The 26,060-nt window shown below is 41.0% G+C and overlaps 1 protein-coding gene across 6 annotated transcripts in view; it reads left to right on the top strand.

Annotated features, from left to right (window-relative positions):
- The first annotated feature begins 2,442 nt into the window (after window positions 1-2,442).
- Window positions 2,443-26,060, top strand: part of LOC131257952 (cell division control protein 6 homolog B-like) — a 36,642-nt gene continuing 13,024 nt past the window's right edge. For 4 of the 6 annotated variants that reach the window (XR_009177727.1, XR_009177728.1, XR_009177729.1 and 1 more), the window contains exons 1-8: window positions 2,447-4,116; window positions 4,219-4,321; window positions 10,581-10,801; window positions 11,466-11,540; window positions 11,615-11,715; window positions 11,933-12,039; window positions 12,214-12,273; window positions 16,300-16,373. Coding sequence is in view for 1 of the 6 variants with exons in the window: in XM_058258930.1 (XP_058114913.1) it covers window positions 3,202-4,116; window positions 4,219-4,321; window positions 10,581-10,801; window positions 11,466-11,540; window positions 11,615-11,715; window positions 11,933-12,039; window positions 12,214-12,273; window positions 16,300-16,373 (1,656 nt within the window). In the remaining 5 variants the exon portion in view is untranslated. Of the gene's footprint in view, window positions 4,117-4,218; window positions 4,322-10,580; window positions 10,802-11,465; window positions 11,541-11,614; window positions 11,716-11,932; window positions 12,040-12,213; window positions 12,274-16,299; window positions 16,374-26,060 lie in introns of all 6 variants that reach the window. The other 2 variants (XR_009177731.1, XR_009177730.1) reach the window with 2 other exon arrangements.

Below are 26,060 nucleotides of genomic sequence, written 5' to 3'. Positions count from 1 at the left end.
AGCTGTTCATAAGGTCATTCAACATGATTGAGGGTAAAACACAAATATTAGCCTGATCTAAAACTCATGTGATACCATTAAACTCCCATTGTTTACTATGGTGTGATTCACTGGAGCTTTCGATCCGCCTCATTTTTGGGTTCATGCACTAAAATGAGCCAATGGAATAGATGAATGGCGTGGATATGACCTATACATCATGGTGAATTGTGTGAACACGATAGCTATCAACATTAACATTGGGGTTGTTGCTGAAATTATAGGCGTAATTAACAATGACTTAATTACAATGCATGTACGGGATAGATTAAAAAACAAACAGACTCTTAGCAATTTAAATTGCAGAAAAAAATGTCTCTGACTTGCAGTATCAAAATCAAATTGCCTGAATCCTAACCTTTGATTGGTGGACACTTGTTTGTTGGAATAGGACCATTGGAATTTTTTTTAAGCTGCCAATAAATGTCCACTAATCCAATTGGATGTATATACATCTTTTAAGTTGTAGGTAGGGCTGTCAATGGGCTGGGTAGTCTGATGGGCCTTCAGGCTTGGCCCGTATTAGGCCGAGTTTGGCGTGGCGTGTCAAGCCCAATGGTTGGGCTTGGGCTTAATTCAAAGGATGGACGCGAGCTTAACTACTCAAGAGCTCATAAACCCAGCTTAGCCCGATAGGTCTTTTCTAAACCTACTTTTCTCCCTTTTCTTTCATTCCCTATTCTCTCTTACACATGAGGCACACCAAAATATCATTTGTCCGCATAGGTATTTAGGGCTTGGTCTTGGGTGGACTCAGATTGGTATGTGTAAATGTCCTGGGCCGGACACGGGTTGGACTATTTTAGTCTGTCATAGGCCTGTGCTAAATTCAGGCTTAGGTTCATAATTATAGGCCTAGCTTGGACAAATATTGCCCCGGCCCTGACTTGGCATTGACTGCCCTAGTTGTAGGTAAATTACTTATAGGTGAAAGAAAGTATTTAATAATCCTATGTAAGTTGTAACTTAAGTGCAGGTTATAACTTAGTTATAGATAACTTAGTTTATGTATTTTGATAACCTGTAAGTTAATTAACAGTAATAGGTTATACATTCACACCAACTATAACTTGGAATGGGAAATAGTTTAAGAATCATATTGACACACTAACAAACTCGAATAAAAGAATTCCATTTTATTTAGGTCATGTAAATGAATAGTTAGGCTGATTTATAGGTTAAACTAATCAACAAATGAACCATAAAAGTGCACCTACGTTTTCAATTATCATGCAATCATAGATTTTAAGCATTATATTACTAATGTTTCATGTGGTGTGGTCCACCTGTGGGTTGGATATTCCTCATTTTCAGGTAACTAACTGAAATAATAATACATAATGGATGGCTGGTATAGATATAACACATAAATCTTAGTGGGGCCTACCTAGGCAATCACTTTTAGCCTTTTATTATGGTTTAGCTGCTGATGTGTGTACCTAATTGTTTGAAAGAATGAGACTAAAAAATGAGGTAAATCTAAATCCAAAGCGGATCACATCATTAGAAACAATCGTGATTGAACACCCACCATTAAAAACTTATTGTGTACCGCTAAAGTTTCAGACCAAATTGATATTTTATATGGACCCCACTATGATGTATGTGTTTTATCCACACTGTCCATCAAATTTGAAAGATAATCTTATGGCTTGATTCAAAAACTGAGTAGGTCTAAATCTCAGTGGACCACACCATGGGAAGACACTAGCAATCGAATGTCCACCATTAAAAACCTCCCAGGGCCCATTGTAATGGCTATTTGACATCTAACCTGTTGATTAGGTCATACAGAGTGTCTGATGAAAGGGAAAAAATATAGATCATTTTGATCCAAAACTTTTGTGGCCCCAAGAAGTTTTTAATGGTGGTCGTTCAATCAATACTGTGTGGTCCACTTATGATTTGGATCAACTTCATTTTTGGGATCACACCATAAAATGATCTGCAAGAATGGGTGGACGGCATGGATGACAATCATACATCATGCTGGGGTCCACAGAGCACCGACCATTAGCCGTTGGCTAGTGGCAGGGTCAGTAGCCAATCTAGTTCATTATTTTAATCTATTTCGTTATTTTTTTTTCTCCTTTCCTAAGGTCTTTAGGACCTGATCATCTGGTTGGATGTAAAACAAAATCACAGTCGGCCCTTGGTGGTTTTTAACGGTGGACTTCCAATCACGTTTTACTATGGTGTGGTCCACCTGAGATTTATATCTATCTAATTTTTGGTATCAGGATCTAAAATGATCTGAAAAAATGGATGGACGGCGTGGATGAAACATAAACTAGATGATGGCCCCACACAGCACCAACCATCCCACGTCACTACGCAAACCGGCGCCGTTAACCCATAGGACGCTGTAGAGGTAAATTAAAAAAAAGAAAAAGAAAAAAATAAGAGAGGTTTTTTCTTTTTGTAGGGCACGAACTTGTTGGAGCTGGATGGGAGAGGGAGATACTGCTGAGAGAGGGAGAAGGGGACTGATAGAGACGTAGATGGAGACGCTGGAGGGCTTCGAAGCTGTTATATAGCAATACTACCCATCTACCGTCTTCAATAAAGCTACCAACAGGCTGCTCTGGAGCTTCAATGGCAGCCTCAGCCTTCAATTGCCGCGTTTGCCTTCATTGCGTCTGAATGCAGCTAGGCTTCCTTCAATGCAACTGTGCATCTCCCAAGACATATCAAATTCGAAAATTCGGACCGTTACCAGTATCAAAGATACAGGTAACTTGAAAAACGACTACTCTCCCTGTGACATTTTCAGTTCTTTCTCCTATAAGAAAGTCACAGGTTGAGAGAATGTTAATTGTGACTTTTCTCCCCCAAACACCAACTGCAAGAATGTCACCCGTAACTTTGTTACATTTTAGAGAAGTTACAGGCATCCAAACGGCCCCTTAGAGCAGGTAGGTGGTCCTGCAACAAGCTACGTTTCCATCTCCCTTTCCCAAATTTAAAAAAAAGTAGCTGTTGACTGTAAGAAAGTAACCAGTGAGTGGAAAAACACCATATTCCTTTGTAACATCTCTTGCTTCTTCACCTGATACAAAGTCACAGGTTGAAACTTTGTCACCTGTAAGATTTCTCCCCCGAATACCAACAGTAAGAAAGTTACTTGTAACTTTCTTACATTTTTCAGAAGTTACAGGCAAAATGCCGAAGAGCAAAATTAAAAAAGGGGAGCGACCGAGATCCAAATTGATGATGCAGAGTCCATTTGATTCTCCGCCGAAACGTAGATCGGCACGCAGATGCTCGGATGGGAACCAAAATGATAATGTGAATGTAAGTTTTCCAGAGAAATCTAGTGAGATCGAATTGAGAGGGGTTTCCATGCGGAAACGGAAGCGATCGAGATCTGAATTGATGCTGGAGAGTCCACTCGATTCTCCTGTGAAACGGGGATCGCCTCGCAGATCAACAAACATGACCCGAGATGGCGATGCGGATGCGAGCTTTTCTGAGAAATTCAGTGAGATTGGATCTGGAGAGGTTTCCATGCCGAAACGGATGAAATTGAAATCTGTGATGCCGGGGAGCCAGATTGATTCTCCAGGGAAATGGAAATCACCTCGTAGATGCATGAATGGGATCCAAAACGAGGATATGAATGGGAGCATGACTGGATCAAGAGAAGTTTCCACACCAGAACAGAAGAATTCAAGATTCGCCGAATCAATGCTAGAGAGTCGGCACAATTCTCCAGTGAAAAGGAGATCACCTCGCAGATGCACAAATGGGCTCATGAACATGAGTTCTGCTGATAAATCCATTGGAAGTGGGTCAATAGAGGTATTGACACCCAAAAAGAAGAAATCAATATCTAAGTCGACGCCAGAGAGACCTGCGGTTTCTCCGGTGAAATGGACATCACCTCGCAGATGCCCAAATGGGGTCATGAATGTGAGTTCTATTGAAAAATCCATCGAAAATGGGTCAATGGAGGTCTTAACACCCAAAAGGAAGAAATCAATATCCAAGTCGACGCCAGAGAGACCGGCAGTTTCTCCGGCGAAATGGACATCACCTCGTAGAATCACGAATGGGACCCAAACCAGTGATGCAAATGTGAGTTCCCTCCCCCCTCTTTCTGCTGTTATCCATTCACTCAGTTTTGACATACATTCCTATTTACTTTTTCTGGATTTGGAATGATATTGATTGTTTCAGGGAATTCTCAAAGATTCTGATAGTAGACTTGTGCAGTCGCCCAAATCACCAAGGAGAAGACTGTTGGATCATTTCCCTCAGAAACCCAGGTGGAATCCCAGAGGTATAAGGACTTATCTTTATCAGAATTTCGTGGTCTTTGATTACATGATTTTCATATTTTTTTCTCTTCAGCTCATATGTGAATTCAGAGCTGCCCTTTTAAGTGTTTGATTGATACTGATCTGTATTTTTGAGGAAGCATGCAATGCTTGGCTGGAACTGCCACCAGCATTCCTCACATGTAGGCCCCACCATTCTGTGATCTCCAACATTCATCTGTTGGGTCATGCATTGGAAGGGTGAACTTTTGCATTGGATTTTCCCACTCATCCAATTCTTGACCTGCAAATATGTGGTTAAAAAACAATAAATGGATGGCTGGGATTGTTTGAAGGAGGTAAATTTTGGACAATCACACATCTATAGTGTGGTCCACCCGATGAGCAGTCTAAATCATTGATTTTGGGCCTCACCTTTACAGAATGCTGGCTAAGATAAAAATGCTGTCAGGGTTAAGAACTGTATAATTCCTCTACTTGTTTCCCTGACATCATGATTTGTTTAATTGATAAAGATGCATGTTAAGGTTTGAGAGACTACACAATACATTTTGTAGAGAATTGTTATATATGTTATCTCACTCACTGAGAATGACACGAATATATAAAAGAGTAGTGAAATATATAGAGATCTAAGGGAGATCTTAACAGATATACATGAATCCAACCACAGTTATCTATAGCAAGTAGAATTGTACGTACATATCCCAGACTCTAACACCACCCCTAAAGCTGGAGCATTGATATCGTTCATGCGCAGCTTGGAATACATATGAAGACGATGATCTTGGGCCACAATTCCCCCTCAAACACAACATGGTGGGATATATGATCTTCAATTGCTGCTTGTACATAGATTGAGCTTTCATCATCCGTTGAATCTTCTATTCAAATAGCAGGCCATCCAAACTCGACAATCAGCCAGCCATCAGACCACCATTCAGATGCATAATCCTCTAAAAAAACATGTGTAGCACCTCACAACAAGTGAGTGAACTACACCCACAATGGTTGAGAGGAGGGCTACACCCACAATGGCATATGAAGGCACGCGTGCAACATTACACAACGTATGAGTGAACTGCACCCACAACTGAGAACAAATGCCCAATAAGAAAGAAATGATGAATGGAAAAGGAAAGCTTGAGTGCTTGTAGAGCTCCTCTATGTCAAGTTGAGTCGAGCATTATGTCAAACAGTTAGGACAATGGTAGGAACGATTGTGGCAACAATGAATTTGGGATGGTGGGATCAATGGTCAAGATCTGGGTTTGCGGCGATGGTGGATTGGTCTTGTTAGAAGTTGGCACATAAATGGGTCCCATTCTAAGTACCAGCATAATAGCAGTCCCAAATAGGCGGGCGCACAGAGGTGCTGAATATGCACACAAATAAGAATGGCCTAAATAAAAAATGGAGTTTCAAACCTGTGCTGAGGCGAGTGGCTAATGGTGAGCTGATCAGGTGGACAGAGATTTGGGTGACGGATCTAGACGAACAAAGATTTGGACAATGAATTTGCTACAATCTGTTGGTAATGGTGGCGGACAACTTTGGTAGATGTTGCCCTAAACAAGTCTTTTATATGTGCCAAAGAGGAGCAAAGGTGCATTAGGATGGACACACACACGGAGTAACAAACGAAGGGAAATAAAAGGGGGTTGAATAATAACTCCAATGCCCTTTCGCTCTTTAAAAAGTTTATAACAAAGCCGTGATGGTGGAACTCTGCTGAATTGCAGATCGATGTGAAGCGAGCAATGACTGTGAGTGTTGTGGCAACGACAGTTGTAATGGCAATAGGATCGACAATTGGAGGAGATGGAAGGGAGGGTTTCAGGAATGGGTTTCAATCAGATGATGGTGTCAGGATATAGATTTGGATCTTAATCTGATGGCATCGTCGAGTTATGGATCTCATTGGATGAGGGAATTGCAAATGGTAGCATTTGGCGAAGACGGTGGTTCTGTTTGGGCGGGTGATTTGTTAGGTTTCCGGCAGCATAGGTGGTGTTATATCTGGTAATGGTGGATTTGGATTCGAGCGACTAGTGGGTTTGGTGCGACGTTGGCGACTGGTTGGAACGAAGACAACAACGGGTTTGGTAGGTGGCAATGAGACTGGCTGGTTTTTTTTTTTGTAGAGATGAAGATGATCAGATTAGAGGTCTGTGACTGTTGGAAATGATGGCGGCAACTGGAGATGGAACTTGGGTTTGGTCTGAGATGGTTGTGGGATCTAGCTAGGGAGCGGTAGTGGTGGGTTCATGCCGTAGACGAGGATGATAGAGGCGATGGGAGATCCCGTAGGAAGAAGCAGTAGTGGGATATGATCGGTGTTGCAGATTAGGCGCATATTGGTGCCAGACAATGCTAGCTTAAAAATAATTGTAGTGGGTGTCATAGGTGGTGGTGATGGCGGTTGGATGTGACAATTGGCGATATTGAACCAACCACAAAATGTTGCAGATCTCATCGGATTTGATGGAGACGAGGCTTGATCTGGTGGGGTTTGTGGTTGGAGTTGGTTGGATGAGTGTAGTTTGCTGCAAATGGGTGTTGTGAGCAGATGTAGAGAAGATGTTTGATGGTGTGGTGACATGGTGGTGCTACGGGCGGAGCTGTGATGCTGAAAAACATGCTGGTAATGGTGGTTGTGATGGTTAGAGTAAATAGAGGTTGTTCGCAGATCGATTGATGGGTTTGAGCTGATATAAGATAGCACAAGATGGAGGTTTTATCGATTGACAGTTGCAAAGATGAATGCCTGCTCGTGATGGTGTCTCCCGACTTTGGGGTGGGAATCACATCGATAGACAGGCGCATACTAAATCTAATTGGAGGGGTAGTGATGGCTACAGGAAATGAACGATGGATGTGGCATGGGTAGAAGAGGTCAAAATAGTGGGTTTTGATTGTCTGGTGGGAAGATGTAGAAACAAGTAGGAACAACTATGATTTTATTTAGTTTTTTATGGTGGACAAATGACCAATGGATAACTCTTATAGCGTGTTAAGGTTTGAGAGACTATATTTTATTTCATTAAGAATGACATGCATATATAGAAGAGGGGAAAGATCCATAAGGGGGCGTTTGGTGCATGGTATTAGATGGGATTAGGTGAGATGGAATTGCATTTGGTCCCATGCCAATTCCACTCAATATTTGGAAAGAATGGAAAAGCTAGGAATTAGATTAGATGGAATTGCATTTGGTCCCGTGCCAATTCCACTCAATGTTAGCAAGTTGTGTAGGTCCCACCATGATGTGTGGGTTATATTCACACCGTCCACCCATTTTTCAAGATCATTTTAGAGCATGGGCCAAAAAATCAGGTAGATCTAAAGTTCAAGTGAACCACACCATAGAAAGCAGCGGGGATTGAATGCCTACCGTTGAAAACTTCTTTGGGGCCACATAAGTTTTGGATCTGCCTCATTTTTAGGCCCATGCCATAAAATGAGGTTACAAAACAGATGAACGGTTTGGATATAACACGTGTTATTCTCAATAGTTTCAAATGATGGTGGGTATATTTATTCAATGTACAACAAACCAAAGAGTGAATCCCACTGTATTACAAACATAGCATGGAATTAGACTCATCCCATGGTATCAAGGGACAATCCCTGTCATATGTAATAATTACATTTTTTGAATCCCATCCCACCTAATCCTTCCCAATGCCATGTGCCAAACACCCCCTAAAGATCTACAGGAGATCTTAACAGATATATATGTATTTAATTACATGGCTATCTGTAGTATGTACATCCATACATACTTACATATTTTAGACTCTAACTATCACGTCCTGAAATTCGGAACTCGAGTACAATGACCCTGATCACGAGTTCTAGGGTGTGAACTAATATTTCATGCATTCATTCATCACATTCACATTCAAATCATCATGCATCCAAACCGAATCCATTAATAAATCATCCAAACCATAATAATGAAAACTTCAAAACTTTAAAATAGCTTCCTAAATCCAGAAATCCAAAACCTTTGCTGCTACTACATCCCTCCAATCACTCTTTTTTATACTTTTAAGTTCGTTACAATTTCCAAATTCTCAAATAAATAGAAGAAACTAATCTAAAGCTTAAAATCTAATAAAAGTAGTCATCCGGGTATTCTTCATCTTATGCTCCTCTATCCTCCTGTAAACCTATAAGAGTTATCAAATTGGGTGAGCTAGAAGCCCAGTAAGATTATATCGACCACAGTTGAATTCCAAGAGATGTACCCAATGAGATGGTTCAATAACAGACAAGAAATAAACAGGTTCTCAATAGAATAATGTCATGAATGAAGTCTTACAATATGCCATAATGCCATGAATGCAATAGTGTATGCAATTGTATACTCCATCATAACCAAGTTCAATTAACCAGTTTTCCACAAACTCGCATGGCTCTGACACTAGGTACCTTTTGCGATCTTGACATGCTTACTTAACCGGTTCAACGAGGTGTGTACTTAAATTCAATTCACATTCCAAGATCTCTCATGGTTCTGACATTAGGTACCTTATGCAATCCTTATACGCTCACCTAACCAGTCCGGCAATGTGGCAATCTTGACAAGTATGTAAATGAGCAATCGTGACATGCTCATCGATCAAATGGACTGACCAAATCTCGCACAACTCTAGACATTACGTACCTTTTGCAATCCTTACATGCTCGCCTAATTGGTCCGGTGAAACAGTAATCCTGACATGCACTCATGCGCGCTGGCTTACACGTGTGTAGGGCAGGGGCTAGGCCGTAGCTTGATCACAAGTCGTACACATTAATGGCCCACCCATTGTGTGTTTTGAATCATTGAAAGATGCTTTCGACTAGTTACTCTTTAATTGGATGGTTAGAGGTGCTGGAGTTTGAAAGTTCACGGTTAGATTGCCTTAAGATCATAATTTGAGTGGCCTACGCGATTTATTGGGGTGCTAATGTGTACATGTATGGTCAGTCTGTTAGATTAATGGGCAGATCATGATCTTTTCACGTGAAGGTGTACGGAGTAGGGTACATGTGAAATTACCGAACCCTTTTGTTGTTTTGGAAAGTGTATAATCAGATGACCTGGGACCTCCGTAATAGATCCAAGCATGACTTGATGTGAAAAGTAACCTAGTAGATTCATTGGGGGTTGCCTGTGGGTCATAAGGACGTTTGTTATCTGATTTTCAAGTTGGTTATCTAACATATATGATGTAAATTAAGATGGGCGGTTGATCTTGTGAATTTGATGTCGGTGTTGAAGATGTACAGTTCAATTGGGCTGAAGAAGCATTGGTTAAATTCTCATTGCGATCAGATTCTCATAAATAAGTTTTCTGAAGATTGGTATAGGGTAGGAACATGTACACCGTGGAAAACTTTAGACAATCAATGGCTTATTTATTACCGTTAAAATTAAACTTAAACAGTGTAAAACATTCATTGATGTACTACGGTTGAGATCAAAGGTTTAGAATTGTGGATGATCGGATGTAAATAGCTTAAATTGGATCCTTTGTCTATTTAATGATGATGTAGTGGTCCATATTGGAGTCGAACAATTGGATAGCTTAATCAATCCATAGAGAGTCTTCTCAATGGTTGGATTGATGATTAATCAAGTGTGTTAAGATATATAAGCTTGAGATGTGTAGAAGTATGTACAAGTATATGTACAAGTGAGCAGGGTCCTTAGATCATGATTCCGTCTATAGATTAGTGTATACATGCGTAGCGAACAAGATGAACATATCAAAATCTTCAATCAAAGCTTGTATGGATAGATATGATGATCTTGTGGTTGATTTAGTATGATCGGGTGGTCCAAAATTGAAGTGGACAATTAGTTAGCTTTAGCTAGTGATGATGAGTCATTTCAATGGTTGGTTTGATGAACGATCAAGTATACGGAGATATTTGAAGGTTTGAAAGTTATTATAAGGTGTACGTATATATAAGTGTGTGTACATGTGCACTCATCTATATATCTTTACTTAAAAAAAACTGGTTGTTAAAATACACATGTGGAAAATCACTCATTTATTTACTTGTGTACAAATTTTTTTGTGTTATTACACCAACAATATGGTTTGTCTAAATTCGTATCAATTTGGCACGACTGGTAAGTAGATGTATGATTTCTTGTCTACTAGTTTACTTAGTCTTCCCTTTTTCCATTCTTATGTGCCCATAATTTTATGATATTTATTTGAATTGATGTGGATTGAAATTTATCTTTGATTTTTTCTGTAGATTCTGCACAGATGAATGCAGTGAAGGAAGCTTTGCATGTATCCACGGCACCATCTGGTGTTCTATGCCGGGAAGAGGAGCAGAAAAGGGTGTTTGAGTTCTGCAAGGCATGCATTGAACATGAGAAGGCAGGTAGTTCATACATATGTGGATGTCCAGGGACTGGGAAGACATTGTCCATGGAGAAAGTGAAGGAACAATTGCTAGGATGGGCAAAAGAGGTAACTAAGTTAATTTCCACATGAAACACTGAAAGCATCATTGAAGAATCCTAACATGTAGCTTCTTTGTCAAAACAGTTAATAATTTAGTTCATCAGTTTTTTCTCCCATGCCATTTCCTCATTGCATTAGACAGGTTCTATTTTACAATTCACATCTCATAACATTCAAAACCAAAGTTTTGACTGTTCTCCAAAAATCAATTGACGGTTATAGACTAGGCTTTGTAGTCAATACTTTGGGTTTTCTGAATAGAATGTTGTGACCTGCAGAGTAGTCTGTTTCGGGCCTTATCTTGCTGGTTCTGAATTTTGAAAGGATACAATGTGGAGGATGTTCAATTAAGCCACTGAGACAGTAAAATTATTGGATATAAAGCCAACTATAAGAATGCAAAACGCCCATTTAGATTTGTGTTTTTTGCATCCAAGCTGCATTTTGAACTTGTGAGCTATACCTTATTACTAACATAACCATTGCATGCTTTCCCTACCACAGGCAAGGCAGAATGGCCAATTTCACACTGTTTTAACTAACGAGTTTAACTAAATTATCTAGTCAGCGATAAACTCTGTCTCTCTCAATTCTTTTATTCTGTGCATCAATAGGTTTTTTTTTTTTTTTTCCTTTAAGTGAATTTTGTTGCTGTATTGATCTCATTCAGAGGGGATTGCAACCACCAGATGTATTAGCTATAAATTGTACTTCGCTTACGGCCACTTCTGACATTTTCAGCAAGGTACCATACTGAGGCTTCTAAGGATTACATGACTTAAACATTGTACATTCTAATGCTCTGATTTTCCTTGGCAGATATTTGAAAGATACCGCCCACGAAAGAAGATAAATGGAACTTGCTTGCCTCTTCAGCACTTGCAGAACTTGTTCTCTCAAAAGAAACAGGGAAGGATGATGTGAGAAACTTGCGCTTGCACATATGCATCTTTAGAGCTTACAAACTCTTAATTTCTCCCAAATATTCTTAGAACATTTGTTAACTATGCCCTTGTGCAGGCTTTACTATGCTGCTGCTTGCAATTTTGCTCTGTGTTTTTGAGACATTTTTCTGCTTATTTGCTGATTTTATTGGTGCTAACTTTGTGTTAATTCAACAATTTTTTCTTAGAATAGGTTGGTGTTTGTTGATGAGATGGACTATTTAATCACTAAAGATCGGTCCGTGCTTCATGATCTTTTCATGCTTACAACTTTTCCGTTCTCCACATTCATATTAATAGGTATGGTTCTAAAGACCCTAAAACCAATGTTTCTCAAGTAGCTTGCTCATCATGCTATCATTTGGTTCGACAAGTTTTAAATATCTGGTGCTTAAAGTCTATATTTGTAGCTCCAACACAAACACCATAGAAGTTATGTGAATCACTCACATTTTCTTTTCTCCATTCGCACAGGAATAGCAAATGCAATCGACCTTGCTGATCGCTTTCTTCCGAAACTTCAGTCATTGAATTGTAGGTTTACTAACTTGCCTTCATCTATTGAGTTTTAACATCTTGTGCATATAAGAAAAACATGGATGGCATTTGTTAGACTTCTTGAATAAAAAAATTATCTGTTGGAAACATTATCTCAAGGACATTTTTTTTTTTTTTTTTTGAGGCAATGAAGATTTTTATTAAGAACAAGCAAAAGAAGAAAGAAAATTATTTACAACAAAGATGGCTAATAAATGGGGGAGAGATTGCACCTATCAAAAGACTCTAGACAAGAAGCCCAACCCATGACATTGACCTTGGCCCTCCTAAACTCCTTTACAACGGATCCGCATGATTCCAGAATTACCTATTGCTCCTTTCCCCCCAGATAGCCCTAATCCTGGCCAACAAGGACAAATCGCAAAGCACTTACCTTTTTTACACCCCCCAAGCTTGGGAGAATTCTTTAATAGAGCTCAGCGCCACCTACGGGATTCTGAAGATGGTAAAGAACCTGCTCCCACACTTCCTTAACTGAAGGATACGACATACAGAGATGATCCATTGATTTGCGTTCCTCGTGCACACCACTAACACATTTTTAAGCACCATTTTCATCTTTCAAAGATTGTCTATTGTTTGTACTTTGTCCTGTCCCCCCCCCCTAACCAAGCAAATGCCTCCACCCGTGGAGGAGCCCCGTACTTCTAAATGAAAGCCGAGCTTTGCCCTTGATTCCCACGTGCCTCTCCCCAAGTCAGATTTAAGAACAATCTGACTGAGAAGCATTCCAAACTTTCGTTCCTCTAAAACCAAGCAATCATTTTCTCCCACTGAAGGGTAGGAATCTTGAAGGCAGTCTAGCAGATGAAGGAACTCTTCCAACTCATCAATTAGATTTCTATGACAGGGGTGAGACCAAACCGCTTTCTGCACACAATGAGAAACACTGCATTGTGGAGGTGTCCTCTTCCAAGGCTAGCCTATCTAAGTTTGGGAAAGCGTCCTTAAGCTTTTACACGCAGAGCAAGCGTCCTCCCAAAATCTTATTCTGTCTCAATTGCCTATAGGGAAGCCAACCCTTTCCCTAAAAAAAGGCCCATTGTCCAACCACCTTCCAAATAGCCTATGCTCTGTATAAGGATGATCCATCCCGTACTAATAACCCCATATTTTCTTACTATCACTTCTCTCCAAAGGCTATCCTCATCCAACCCAAACTGCCACCACCATTTCCCAAGGAAGCAGAGTTCACATCTTCCAGTTTTCTTATGTTCACGCCACAGTCTTGAATCGGATAGCACACCTTGTCCCACCTAAGCAAGTGGAATTTATTCCTCTCCTCGGTGCCCTTCAAAGAAAATCCCCTCTCGCCTTCTCGAGTTTATCCATAATTGTTTTTGGATAGTGGAATGAGGATATATAATATATGGAAGGTTGCACATTGTGGCTTTAATTAGTATCAATATGCCACCCAGAGAAAGATGCCTGCTCTTCCAACCCAAGAGCTTCCTTTCCATTTTTTCAATTACTTTATCCCATAAGTGCATAGCATGCTTTCCAAGACAGAGGGAGGCTAAGATAAGAGGAAGGGAATGCCCCAACGCTACATATGAATACCCGCACCAGCTTGAAGACTTCTTCCTTAGAGGTATCCACCCCTAACAGTTCACTTTTCAAGATGTTCACCTTGAGACCCGAGACTGCCTCGAAGCACCTGATGATCTTTTTGAGGTTGTCCACCTTTTCCCCCATCACATCACGAAATAAAATCATGTCATCCGCAAATTAGAGATGTGAAATTTGAAAATTGGATTTTTTTGACTTTTGATATCATTGATTAGACCCACTGATGCCCCCTTCTCCAAAATCCTACCTAGCGCCTTTGCTACTACCACAGAGATGGAGGGAGAGAGGATCTCATTGCCTTGATCCTTTATAAGCCTTAAAGAAACTCTTGGGAGATCCATTCACTAACAATTAGAATGTAGCCGACTCTAAGCATGCCCACATCCATCTTCTCCACTTCTCCCCACACCCCAACTAACCTAACATGTAGTGCAGAAAACTCCAATTCACATGATCATGGGCCTTCTTTGTCCAATTTACAAACCACCCATTTCTTACCTCCTCTATGCCTCGATTTCATGCATTCATGTGCTATAAGGGCAACTATCCACAACTTGCCTTCTAGACAAAAAAGCCCCCCAGACATCCAAAATGACCCTCCCAAGCACCGCTTTAAACCTTGGAAGTGAGAATTTTGGCTAAAATTTTATAGGGACTCTTGATTAAGCTAATGGGTCTAAAAAATCATCAAGGTTTTCTTCTCCCTCTATCTTCAGATGACAATGATAAAAGGTGTCCCTATTTTGGAAGGATGATAGCCATGCTAGAAAAATATGCAATAATGTTGAACAAGTCCACTTTTATATATTCCCAGAAAACCTGGAAAAAAGCAATAGGAAATCCATCCGGTCTTGGTGCCTTATCTCTCCCTAATGAATCCATTGCCTTTTTTACTTCTTTCATAGAGATCGGCTTCTCCAAAGATGTTGCTTCCTCCACTCTTAGCTAGTTGAAATTTAAGTTTTATAATCTTGGCCAGGACCACTCCTCTTTGGAAAGCATCTCCTTATAGAATTTCACGATCGCGGTGCAAACCTGACTTTTCTCATCAAGCCCCTTCCCTTCCATAGAAACACTAGAGATTCTATTTGTCCTGGCCCAGGCAGTAGCCGTGTGATGAAAAAAATTTCATGTTCTTGTCTCCTTTCTTCAGCCGAGTCACTCTGGATCTAGCCTCCATTTGATTTCTTCTTCATTCAATCTTTTCTTGTATTCTAGCATGTGGAAACCTTAGATCCTTGTCTTCCTCAGAGTTTTCCACCCCTTCCTCATTTTGATCAAGCTCTTAAATCTCCCCGAGAATGGAGTCCAATTCTCCTACCCTCTTGCCTAAAACTTATTTATTCCGGTTGTTAATTTTACATTTCAACATCTTCAACTTCTAAAACAGTCTAAACCATGCACTTACCATAATCTCGAAGGAGTTCCACCTCTCTCAAATCAGACCAGAAAATCCCTCAACTTCCATCCAAAACAATTAAAATCTAAAGGGTCTTGGGCCCCAATCTTCATCGTCCACATTCGGCATATCGGTCAGTGATTGGAAAGTGGCTTTGGCAACCCCCTTTGATGCAATAATGGAAATTTCTCCACCCATTCTTTCAACACCAGAAATCTGTCCAATTTCAACATAGCCAACCTTTCCTTACCATTTGTCCATGTGAATTTAACATCCCCCATCGGCAGATCCACCAACCCTTCTTATTCACACACGCTAAGAAACTCCTTATGTTACGTGTGACCTGATTCATGTTTAGCTTCTTACAGGAGAATATTACAACATTGAAGTCTCCCCCAACACACTAGGGTTCACACCATCTACTATGAACATAATCCAGCTAAGGCCAAAGGAAAGCACGCTGACCATGCCAGCTCGGCCGGTAAACTGACGTGAAAACCCACTTCTACATCTCTCAAAAGAATAGAAACAGAGTGTTTTCCTCCCCACCAATCCTCTTTGGCCCAGACCCGCTCCCGAGGCTCCCTCAGCATCAACAGCCACTGACTTATTGAACATACCTCCACACAGGGAATCGATTATAATCCTATCAATAGCCTGAAGCTTCATCTCCTGAAAAGACAACAGCTGGGCTTTAAATCTCCCGCAAAACTCCTTAATTTGAAACTTCTTCTGTCTGCAGCCAAACCCCCACACATTCCAGCTGATTATCTTCATTTCTGAACTGGTCTTCCCCCTTTGCTCCCTGACCCATTCTTGTTTTCCAAAATATGCTGGACAATGAGCTTTTTATTTACATTTTCCACTTACTCATTTTACTTGTTATTTTAAATCAATTTCGAATGGATATACCTGCTAAGTGGGCCTAAAAGTTTACTTCACTGATGCTTTCATTATTGAGTTTTATTGCAAATCACATTTGCTTGAAGTGGTATTGACTTGCTCTTTAACATAATTTTTCCTTTTGGTGCCAGGCAAGCCCATGGTTGTAACTTTTCGTGCTTACTCTAAGGAACAGATTCTCAGAATCCTTCAGCAGAGGCTTATGGTAGTTCATACTCTCCCTCTGTTGTAGTCTTCTAGCCATTAGAATATTGTTCTTTATTTCACACAACATTAATTTCTAGACCCGTTTCGATAAAACTTTCCATCTTTTTTTTTAAAAATATGCAATGGACTCCTTTTATATGTAACTTAGCAGATAACCTTAGTCATACAATATTGTTGAGGGAGACTGACTTTTGAGATGCAATATTGTCAATGCAAGTATTTTTGTGCATGTTATATTGCAGTCTTGAAATTGAATTACAGTTGTTTTGGAAGATGAATTTTTATTGTTGGAATTTTATAGAATCAAATATTCCAATATTCTCCCTAAAGGCAATGAGATGCTAGTGGAATTTTTGAAGCATGCTGCATTATCTAGGGAAATAAAATTCTTCATAGGAGTTTTTCCCACAAATGCATAAATTTGTCTCTATGAAAATTTCTAGAACAGGTTCAAAGGTGTCGTGGACTTTATTGTCTCCCCATATCAATGCACATTTATGATGTGTAGAAAATTCATGGAGATGATGAGGTGTTGACTCTAATAGCTAATGATGTGTTGACTCTAAAAAAAAGGAGCGAACTCACGTGCATTGTTTGCAAAATCAATATGGAAAGTATATGATAAGGTGGATTGGTCATTCCTTTAATATCTACCTTAAAGAATGTATTTTGATTCCAAGTGGACAATTTGGATCTAGTGATGCATCTTAATGGATTACTTCTCCATTTTAATCAATGGCTCTCCTACTTCCAAAGCGTTAGGATCTTCGGCAAGGAGACACGCTCTCTCCATTCCTTTTCTCATTACTTGTTGCTGAAGGTCTGAGCAAACTAATTGAGGTGGCCTCCAATTTGAATATTCTTAAAGCTTCTTTGTCATTTCACCGAGCACTTCCAATCTTCCACCTTCAACCTGTGGATGATTCTATCATCTTTTGTGAAGCCTCTCTTGAGCAAGTAGGGGCCATTAAAGGCATCATAAGATGTTTTAAAGTAGTCTTGGGCCTCCAGATTAACTTTAGCAAGAGTGCCATTTTGGGGTTGGGAATCAACCAAATTACTTTGGAGGTGGTTGGCAGTTTTGTGGGTTGTAGAGTGACCTTGCTTCCTATGAAAATCTTGGCCCTCCTATTGGGCAAAATCCAAGATCACTATCTATGTGGGAACGCATGATTGAGAGATTTAAAAAAGGTTACTCTTATCAAGTCAATGCCATCCAATCTTTTGACTTCCTCTCTCTAGATTTAAGATACCAGCTAAAGTGGTGATTGGTGAATAAGCTAGAGATAATCCAAATATATTTTCTTTTGGAGGATATGTGACAATGGAAACTTTTCATCTTATAAATTAAAATGAGGTGCAAAAAACAAAGGAAGAAGGAGGTATTGCTATTGTTAGAATGAAGGAAGTGGTGGAGTTTTTGTAAATAAAAAGAAGTGCTTTAGAGGAAATTATTGACTCCACGGGAAGTTAGAGAGGGGTTGGACCTCGGGAGTGGTGACAAGGGGAAAATAGTCTTTTATTTGGGTCAGTGCAAATTTTGGAGACAAATCCAGTTTGGTTGGTTAACTTTTCTCGAAGGGGGTCTGATTCAATTTCAGTGATGGCGAAAGAGTTTATTTTTGTGGAGACCTTTGGGTTTAGAAAATTCCTTGAGAGGTTCCCCATGTTTTCTTCCTTGTACATATAGTGTTCTTGTCAAAGATTTCAATGAGCTTGGGTCAGTGCAAATTTTGGAGACACTTCCCAGTTTGGTTGGTTAAATTTTCTTGAAGTGGGTCTGATTCAATGTCAGTGATGGCAAAAGAGTGTGTTTTTGAGGAGACCTTTGAGTTTAGAAAGTTCCTTGAGAGGTTCCCTAGGTTTTCACCCTTGCTACATACAACTTTCTTGTCAAAGATTCCAATTTGTTGGAGATAAGATTGTGTAGACAATCCAGTTTGCTAAAAATTTGATGGAATGAGAAATTGACATTGTGAATCAGGCTTCTTAATATTTGGATCGATAAACCCTATACCCCTATGAAGAGGATGAACACCGCACTCCTAATGTCAATTTTCATTGAAGAACCTTCTCAAGGCATCATGTGCAGTAGTTACTCCCAAACTGCATTGGGCGGAAGTGTGTGGGACGTATGCTCCTTGTGTGAAGCTCTTATGCGGACAACTACTGTCAATAAAATTGTCTTGGTTAATAATCTTCCAGAACACAATTGGTCCACACCCCTTTTTTTCTATGAGCAGGAAGGACTCAAGAACTGTGGATCATCTCTTTATTTGGTGTGATGGGGCACCGTATGGTTGCTCCAAGTTCTTTTGTCTTTTTGAAATTGATTTGGTCCTTTTGGATTTATGGTAGAACTAGTGGGTGGTTATAATAGTCAGAATTTCAAGCCTTGAGGTAAAAATATTGTAGAGAATTCTTCCTCATGCAATTGTGTGGGGAATTTGGAAAGGAAGGAACAAAAGGATAAAGAAGCCATTGGACCTAGCCCATCTTGTGGCCAAGATCAAATTGTCTTTGGTTAATTGTGTATTGCTTTAGAGGTGTTTCAAGGAATTCCCATTTCTGACCTCCTCTTTGAGTGGGAGGGGATCGTCAAAGACTATCCCCTTAAATTCACATTATAGAAACCCGCTCCTTTGGGTTTCTGGAAGCTAATGTTCAAGAACCTACGGGCCCCCAGAATGAGGGGAATCTTAGAGGATGAGGTTGTATTAAATCCTTTTTTTTGGGGGGGGGGGCAGTGTGGACTAGAAAATTCAAATAGAGCAGAACTTTGGCGATTGATGTTAGGGCGAAAATTAGGTTGGCAACTTGTTTTTTTTTTTTTGAGAGATAAATGAAATTTATTAAGAAAGTCACAAAGTGAGAAAAGAATACAGAGCCCAAAAAACTCAAAGATAAGAAGTAAAAGGGAGAAGCAGTCAGGGCTGCCTTAACATAAACCACCTAATCCTTGACAAGCCTTATGTTAGAAATCACCTCATTCACCCCAACTTCCGCATTCTAGAAGCATCGCCCATTTCTGGATCCCTAAACAACCCATAACAAGGCTAAAATGAGCAGACGTCAAAATACTTTACGATCCTTTCCAACTCCTTTGCTGTGCCGCGCCCAAAGCAATTCTTCAACTGTTTTCGGAATCACCCAAGCTACCCGAAAAGAGGAAAGGAAAAAGTCCCAAACCATCTTTGCGATGGGGCAATGAATGAATAGGTGGTCAATTGTCTCCTTTTCCCTCATGCACATGAGATAGACTTTTGGGAGAACCATTGCTCTTCTTTGGAGGTTATCAATGGTAAGAATTCTTTTCCATCCTACCAACCAAGAGAAGGCAGCAACTCAGGGAGGAGCCCTATAAAACCAATGATGAAACAGATAAAGAAGGAATCGAAGATGAGGGCAGCGCAAAGATGAAGTAATAGAGCGCTCTAATAGAGAACTTACCCGAACTGTTGGTGACCAGTAAACTTTGTCTTCTTCTAATTGCTCCAGCTTTACCGATTGTAGGAGGGCCATCAGATCTGCATACTCTACAGACTTGGAATCGTTTAGGTTTCTTCGACAAGGGGATTCCACATAATTGACTCCCCCACCACAAAATAACTGTCCCTCATGCGAACAAATCTGTCAGGGGCAAGACTAGCAATCGTTGGAAATACAGTCTAAAGTGGTTGAGATCCGCTCCAAATGTCTACCCAAAATCGTGTGCGAGAACTGCTACCAACCTTAAAAGAAATACCCTTGCTCACCACTTGATGCGTAGCCATAATCGCTTTCCAAGCTCTCGAGGTTCTGTACAACGAAGACGCTTTGACATACCAATTACAATCATACTTGGTTGCAATTACGAGCCTCCAAAAACAATCTTCTTCCATGCAGATTCTCCAAATCCACTTACCCAAGAGGGCTAAGTTTGTAATGGCTAAAGGTTTTAACCCTGCTCCCCCTTCCTTCATAGGTTTACACACCTCTTCCCATTTTAATAGGTGGAACTTTCTGCCTCCCTTTTAAGCTTCTCCAATTTGTCCAAGATAGATCTTGGGCATCTGAAAAGGGACATGAAATAAACCGGCATATTGGAGAAGCGCACTTAATGTGAGTAAGGTGCCCTCCAAGAGATAAACATTTACATTGCCACAGAGCTAACTTCTGCTCGAGCTTCTCAATGACCCTGTCCCACAAGTGCGAAGCTGGTTTCCCAATGCAGAGAGGCAAGTGAAGATACTTCGAAGGAAAGGATCTAGGACGACAACCAAAGATGATCGCCAATTGATGCGGTTTCGGGCTGTCCACATGGATACCCAACATCTCTGATTTTTCTGCATTGATCTTCAATCCTGAGACCGCTTCAAAACAAACCAAAATCTTTTGCAAATTTAGCACCAATTCCGCTTTTGCTTCACAAAAAAAGCAACGTGTCATATGCAAATTGAAGATGACTAACAGACCTAGGAAGGCCCACAATGTGGAACCCAACAAAATGCCTGTTTTCCTTGCCCTTATAAAGCATCATACTCAAAGCCTCGATAACCACCACAAACAAATGAGGTGAAAGTGCATCTCCTTGCTCGAGGCCACGGGAAGCCTTAAAGAATCCCTTGGCCGATCCATTCACCAAGATAGAAAACGAGGCAGATTAATTGCAAGATTTGATCCATGCTCTCCACTTTGAGCCGTAGCCCATCCTGTCGAGCATGTAATATAAGAAACCCCAATCGACATGATCGTATGCCTTCTCGATGTCTAACATGCAAATCACCCCACTCTTCCTCTCTCAGTGCCTAGAATCTATGCACTTGTGAGCAATAAGAATGGAATCTAAAATCCGACGGCTCAAAACGAACGCCCCATAGTTTTTAGAGATCACTTTGGAGATAGTGCCCCTAAATCTGATAGCAAGAAATTTTGCTAGAATCTTGTAGGAGGCCCCAATAAGGCTTATAGGCTTGAAATCTTTCAACTGCTTGGCCCGTTTTGTCATAGGGATGAGCGCTATAAACGAAGCCCCCATTTCAATTGAGAGGTGACCACGATCTGTGAACTCCACCACAAAGTCTGTCACATCCTTCCCTACCACTTGCCAGAATTTTTGAAAAAACACTATTGGGAAATCGTCTGGGCCTGGAGCCTTATCCCTACACATGGAAGCAAGGTCTATCCCATGATTCACGTGAAAGAAGCTTTGTGTAAAAAGACACAATCGCCTCACAAATGTGCTCCTTTTTTGTGATAGCTTCCCCATCAATCTGCAAATTGTGGATTTTGTTAGCTTGGGCTCTAACACTAGTGATGTTGTGAAAAAACGAGTGTTCTTATCCCCTTGCTTCAGCCAAATCGCTCTACATCTTTGCTGTCATCTGATCTCTTCTTCCTTGGCTCTGGCTGCATATCTTTGAGTTAAATCCGCCCTCTTCAAACGATCAGTCTCGGACAAACCAAAGACTTCTTCCGCTAGGTCTTACTTGTGAATTTCCTCAACCAATTTGTCGAAGTATATCTCTCTTTCATAGAGCCTTTATTTTTTTTTTTTCCACACTTTCAATTTCTCCTTCAACAATTTAAGTTTCCTGACTAGTCTGAAGCCTGCAAAACCTTCCACCGAAAAAGAAGACCACCATTCTGAGACTAACTGGGCAAAGCCTTCAATTTCCAGCTAAGCCAATTTAAATCTGAAAGGTTTCAGGCCCCAATCTTCCTCATCAGAGAAAAGGACAATAGGTCTATGATTCGAAACCAACCTTGGAAGCCCCCGCTGATGGACCAAGGGGTATCTCTTGATCTAATTAGTCGAAAAGAGGAACCTGTCCGAATGTGACATAATAGGATTATGTTGGCCATTAGACCACGTAAAAAAAACATCTCCCAGCGGAAGATCCACCAACTCGTGCCGTCCAACCCATTTTGAAAACTTTTCCATACTTTTGGAAAATTTACCCGCCCTGGATTTTTTACGAGAAAAACTTACAACATTAAAATAACCCCCTATGCACCAGGGAGCCCCTCATCTTGACCTGATAGCATCTAACTCTCCCCATAATTTCTCTCGAATGTTGTACTTGCAAGGCCCATAGACAGTAGTGACAGTCTAGCAGAAGCCTGAGGAAACATCCGAGAATAGAACCAAGATAGAAAAGTCCCCCACAAAAGAGTCAACTTTATTCCATTTGCTAGAATTCCAAGCAACGCAAATGCCCCCATTGACCCAATGGCATCAAGTGCCACCCAATATGAAGATTTCACCCCCCAAATAGAGTTGAGCATACCTCTGTCAGATATGGTTGAGCATACCTCTGTCAAAAGGCTGCAACTTGGTTTCCTGAATCGCAATAATTTCAGCCTTAGAGTTTCGGCAAACCTGTTTAATCTAAGCCTTTTGGTCTTACATCTCAGACCACGAACATTCCATGAGAAAATTTCCATTGAGCGTTGATCTTCCCCATTCTCCCCCTTTTCCTACAAGAAGAATTTCTTCCATTATCATAATTGATGGCACATTCAAGCCTAAATAACTCACGACATCCCTTGGAAGATCAATTGGTCTTGAGCTGCTGGACCTCGCTGAAAAACAGAGAAGCTCTGGCTTGAGCAAATTGAAAAAAAGCACACACATTGTTGTCAGTGACCCCATACAACATACCAACCAACCCACCAACCCTTTCCAACACGTCCTTGGCCCATCTGTGCTGTTATGAAGATATCTTGGTGAACGCCTCTTGGCCAACCAAAGCCTTGTTGGAATTGATTACACTGCTTTCGACTGTAATTTTTCTGCGCAGAGAGAGGTCACCCCCAAAGCCTCCTCTAACAAATCTCCTTCTGCCTCCACCTCAACTAGAGGAAGAGCACCTTAGTACGAGCCTGCCTCGCTTTTCGCATTCTCAGCTTCTCTTGAAGTCAACATCCATTGATCCTCACCTACCACGATGGCGAGATCGTCCTTCCCCTCCCGACAAGAAGATTGTCCCCCGACTCCTTCTCGACCTTTGAGTCTGCTTGCGTGGAAACCTCGCTCAAATTGTCTGGAGAGAGCAATCTCCCACGCATGCAGAAGAAGGGATTAGAGCCAAACGTGCTGAAAGCTCCTACCCATTTGGCGCACATGTGACACCGAGCACATCTAACATGGGGAGGTATACATGGAGTAAGAATAGAATGAGCATCAGAGCTAGGCTTGGGACCCGAACCTATCCCGAGATTGTCGTTGTCTCCAGCCAAGATCGACACCTATGCAATAGGTGGCGATAGATTGACATCTGGAAGGCTCAGGCAAAGGTCTGCCTCTGAGCGACGAAGCAACGAGTTGGAGGAAGAAAATCCATGTGCTCCTGTAGTCATAGATACGCAATGGCACAAGGGCCAAGGATGCTCCATTGACTTCATCTACACGAATAGAAACATGATGCGTGTCTTTCACAAGAAACGCAGTTCTAGGGGAGCACCCAGAATGTGCTCCATCTTCCTCACCAAATCCACGAGAAAGGAATCCAGATGGCGGAATAGCTTCGTGAGCTCTCCACAGATCCCCCCACCTTGGCAAGGGTTCGCCATTCACCTCTATTAGACTGGGAAGACGAGCTTCCTCTCTCCAACGAAGACTGAAATGGAGGAAGGGGCGAGTGTTCCCTTTGTCGATCTAATGCGCACTCTCCCAAACACGAAGCCGCCGTGAAGAAGAAATCGTAGCAGCAGAGTTCTATTGGAATTGACTATATCAGGAACCATTGATCTTCCATCCCAAAGGTAGAGAACTCCTTCCATCTTTGTATCATAATGATCAGACCATCTCTATGAAGAGCACCTATCATGAAAAGCTGGTCAATGTTCGCCCCCGAGCAGACGCTTATCCATAGCTCATTGTAACCTATTACCTGATCTTGTACATTTTCATCTTCAATGTGCAACACTAATCCAACCAAGCCCTCACTTGGGGAATAGAGACTCCAAGTTTGGTTGTAGCCACAACCGAGAACTGTTAGGACTCCTAAGCTTGGGAAATCACTTCCTGATGAACGTTGACCACCTTCTCGCCTTCTAAAATGTCTAGCGCAACCCCCTTCTTTGACGAGGGAGGAGCTCGAGGGGGCCTCTAGACATCCACGCAATCTTTTCCACTTCCTAGTGATATAGTACTCCCCTTCCCGACCACCACCTCCTTAAAGTACTACGTGCCTGCATCCACGATGTTTCCTCGACCTGAGATTCCTTCTTTCATCCCGATATCAGTCACCTCTCTCACCCTCGACTGAGAGCTCTGGGGTTTTCTCCGATCTCGTCCTTTCGACTTTGGGGTCCTTGAGTCTCTGTGTTTTGTCTCTGGCCTGAACTGGACTCTTTGCACCAAAAGTTACACACCGCCGAAACTTTTCTCCATGGAGCATTTCCACCGCGCGGCATAACTCTTCCTCCGAGCTTATGTGCATGAAGGCGAAGCCCCTCGGCATGGAGGAATCCTTGTATAGTGGGAGAATGACGTCCATTACAACACCTACCCTCCTGAAGACTGGTGAAGTTGACCGGCAACCATCCCGCCAGAAAACCTTTCACAAAAAGAGTCGGATAGTTTGCAACATCAACCTTTCTTCTGATCTTGCTTTGTTTTGCTGATTTGGAACTGGAAATCGTGGTCCACCCTGCCTCTTTTCCTTCGATATCACCCTTCCCTTTGAACCCTACCACTCTGTCGCTCATCGGATAAGATTTGACCCTACCACTCTGTCTTCCTTGTTTCCTTCGATATCACCCTTATCACATTCAAGCATATATTCATTTGGATTAAAAAAGGAGGATGGTTAGGTAACGCACATTTCCAAATATGAAACCAAAATTGACAATTTCTTTCCCAAATTGCCAAATCAACCAATAAACCTTACAATAGGAACAAGATAGAGAAAGATAAGTATGAGCAATTCAGAACCCGAACTTCATCCCAGCAGATCCCATGATTGAATAAAAAATACCAGACCAAGGAAATGAGTTTTAAAAAAGAAAAAGAAAACATTGAAGTCAAGATCAGCAAAACTAAAAAACCTATATGTAAGTTCATTTGCAATTCCAGTAGCCCATTCTCATTTCTTTAGTTGAGGGCAATTCATACTATGCAATTCTGTGGGCATTGAGGAGGTGTGCCCCTCCTTAGAATTTAGCCATTATTCTATGACCTAAAGATGCAGTCTCATTGCATGGAAATCATCTATCATCAAGTCCCTGGAAAGGTTAATTGTATTGTAGACACCCTTGCAAAGGAAGGGGTCCACATATCTTCTCTTCGTATGGGGTACTTCTATCCATTGCCTTGATGGATGCTGTATCTTTTCCTTTTTTTTTGGTCTCCTGAATAATTTGTTTGTTACTGATAGAAAAGATTTTTATTTTTTATTTTTTATTTTTTTATAAAGTTGATTATGTCTTAACATTAGCTGACCCCAATTAGTTGGGAACTTGGGATATGGCTTTCATGACGACGACAATGATGACCATGTCTTAACATGTTGTTTCTCACATTTTCATTTAGACCATGATCCAGGGAGAAAGAGGGTGAAGCCATCTGAAGTGGATTACTTTTTCTTTATTTTTGTTGGGCACGTTTGGTCAAACTTGACCTATATGTTGCGTCCCTAACATCCCAATTGCTATGATAAGAAGCTCAACTCTTGTTCTCTTTTTGGTAATTAATAAAAAA

Source organism: Magnolia sinica, chromosome 10, assembly GCF_029962835.1.
Source record: "Magnolia sinica isolate HGM2019 chromosome 10, MsV1, whole genome shotgun sequence".
Classification (NCBI taxonomy): domain Eukaryota; kingdom Viridiplantae; phylum Streptophyta; class Magnoliopsida; order Magnoliales; family Magnoliaceae; genus Magnolia; species Magnolia sinica.
This window is presented reverse-complemented; position numbering and strand designations above follow the sequence as displayed.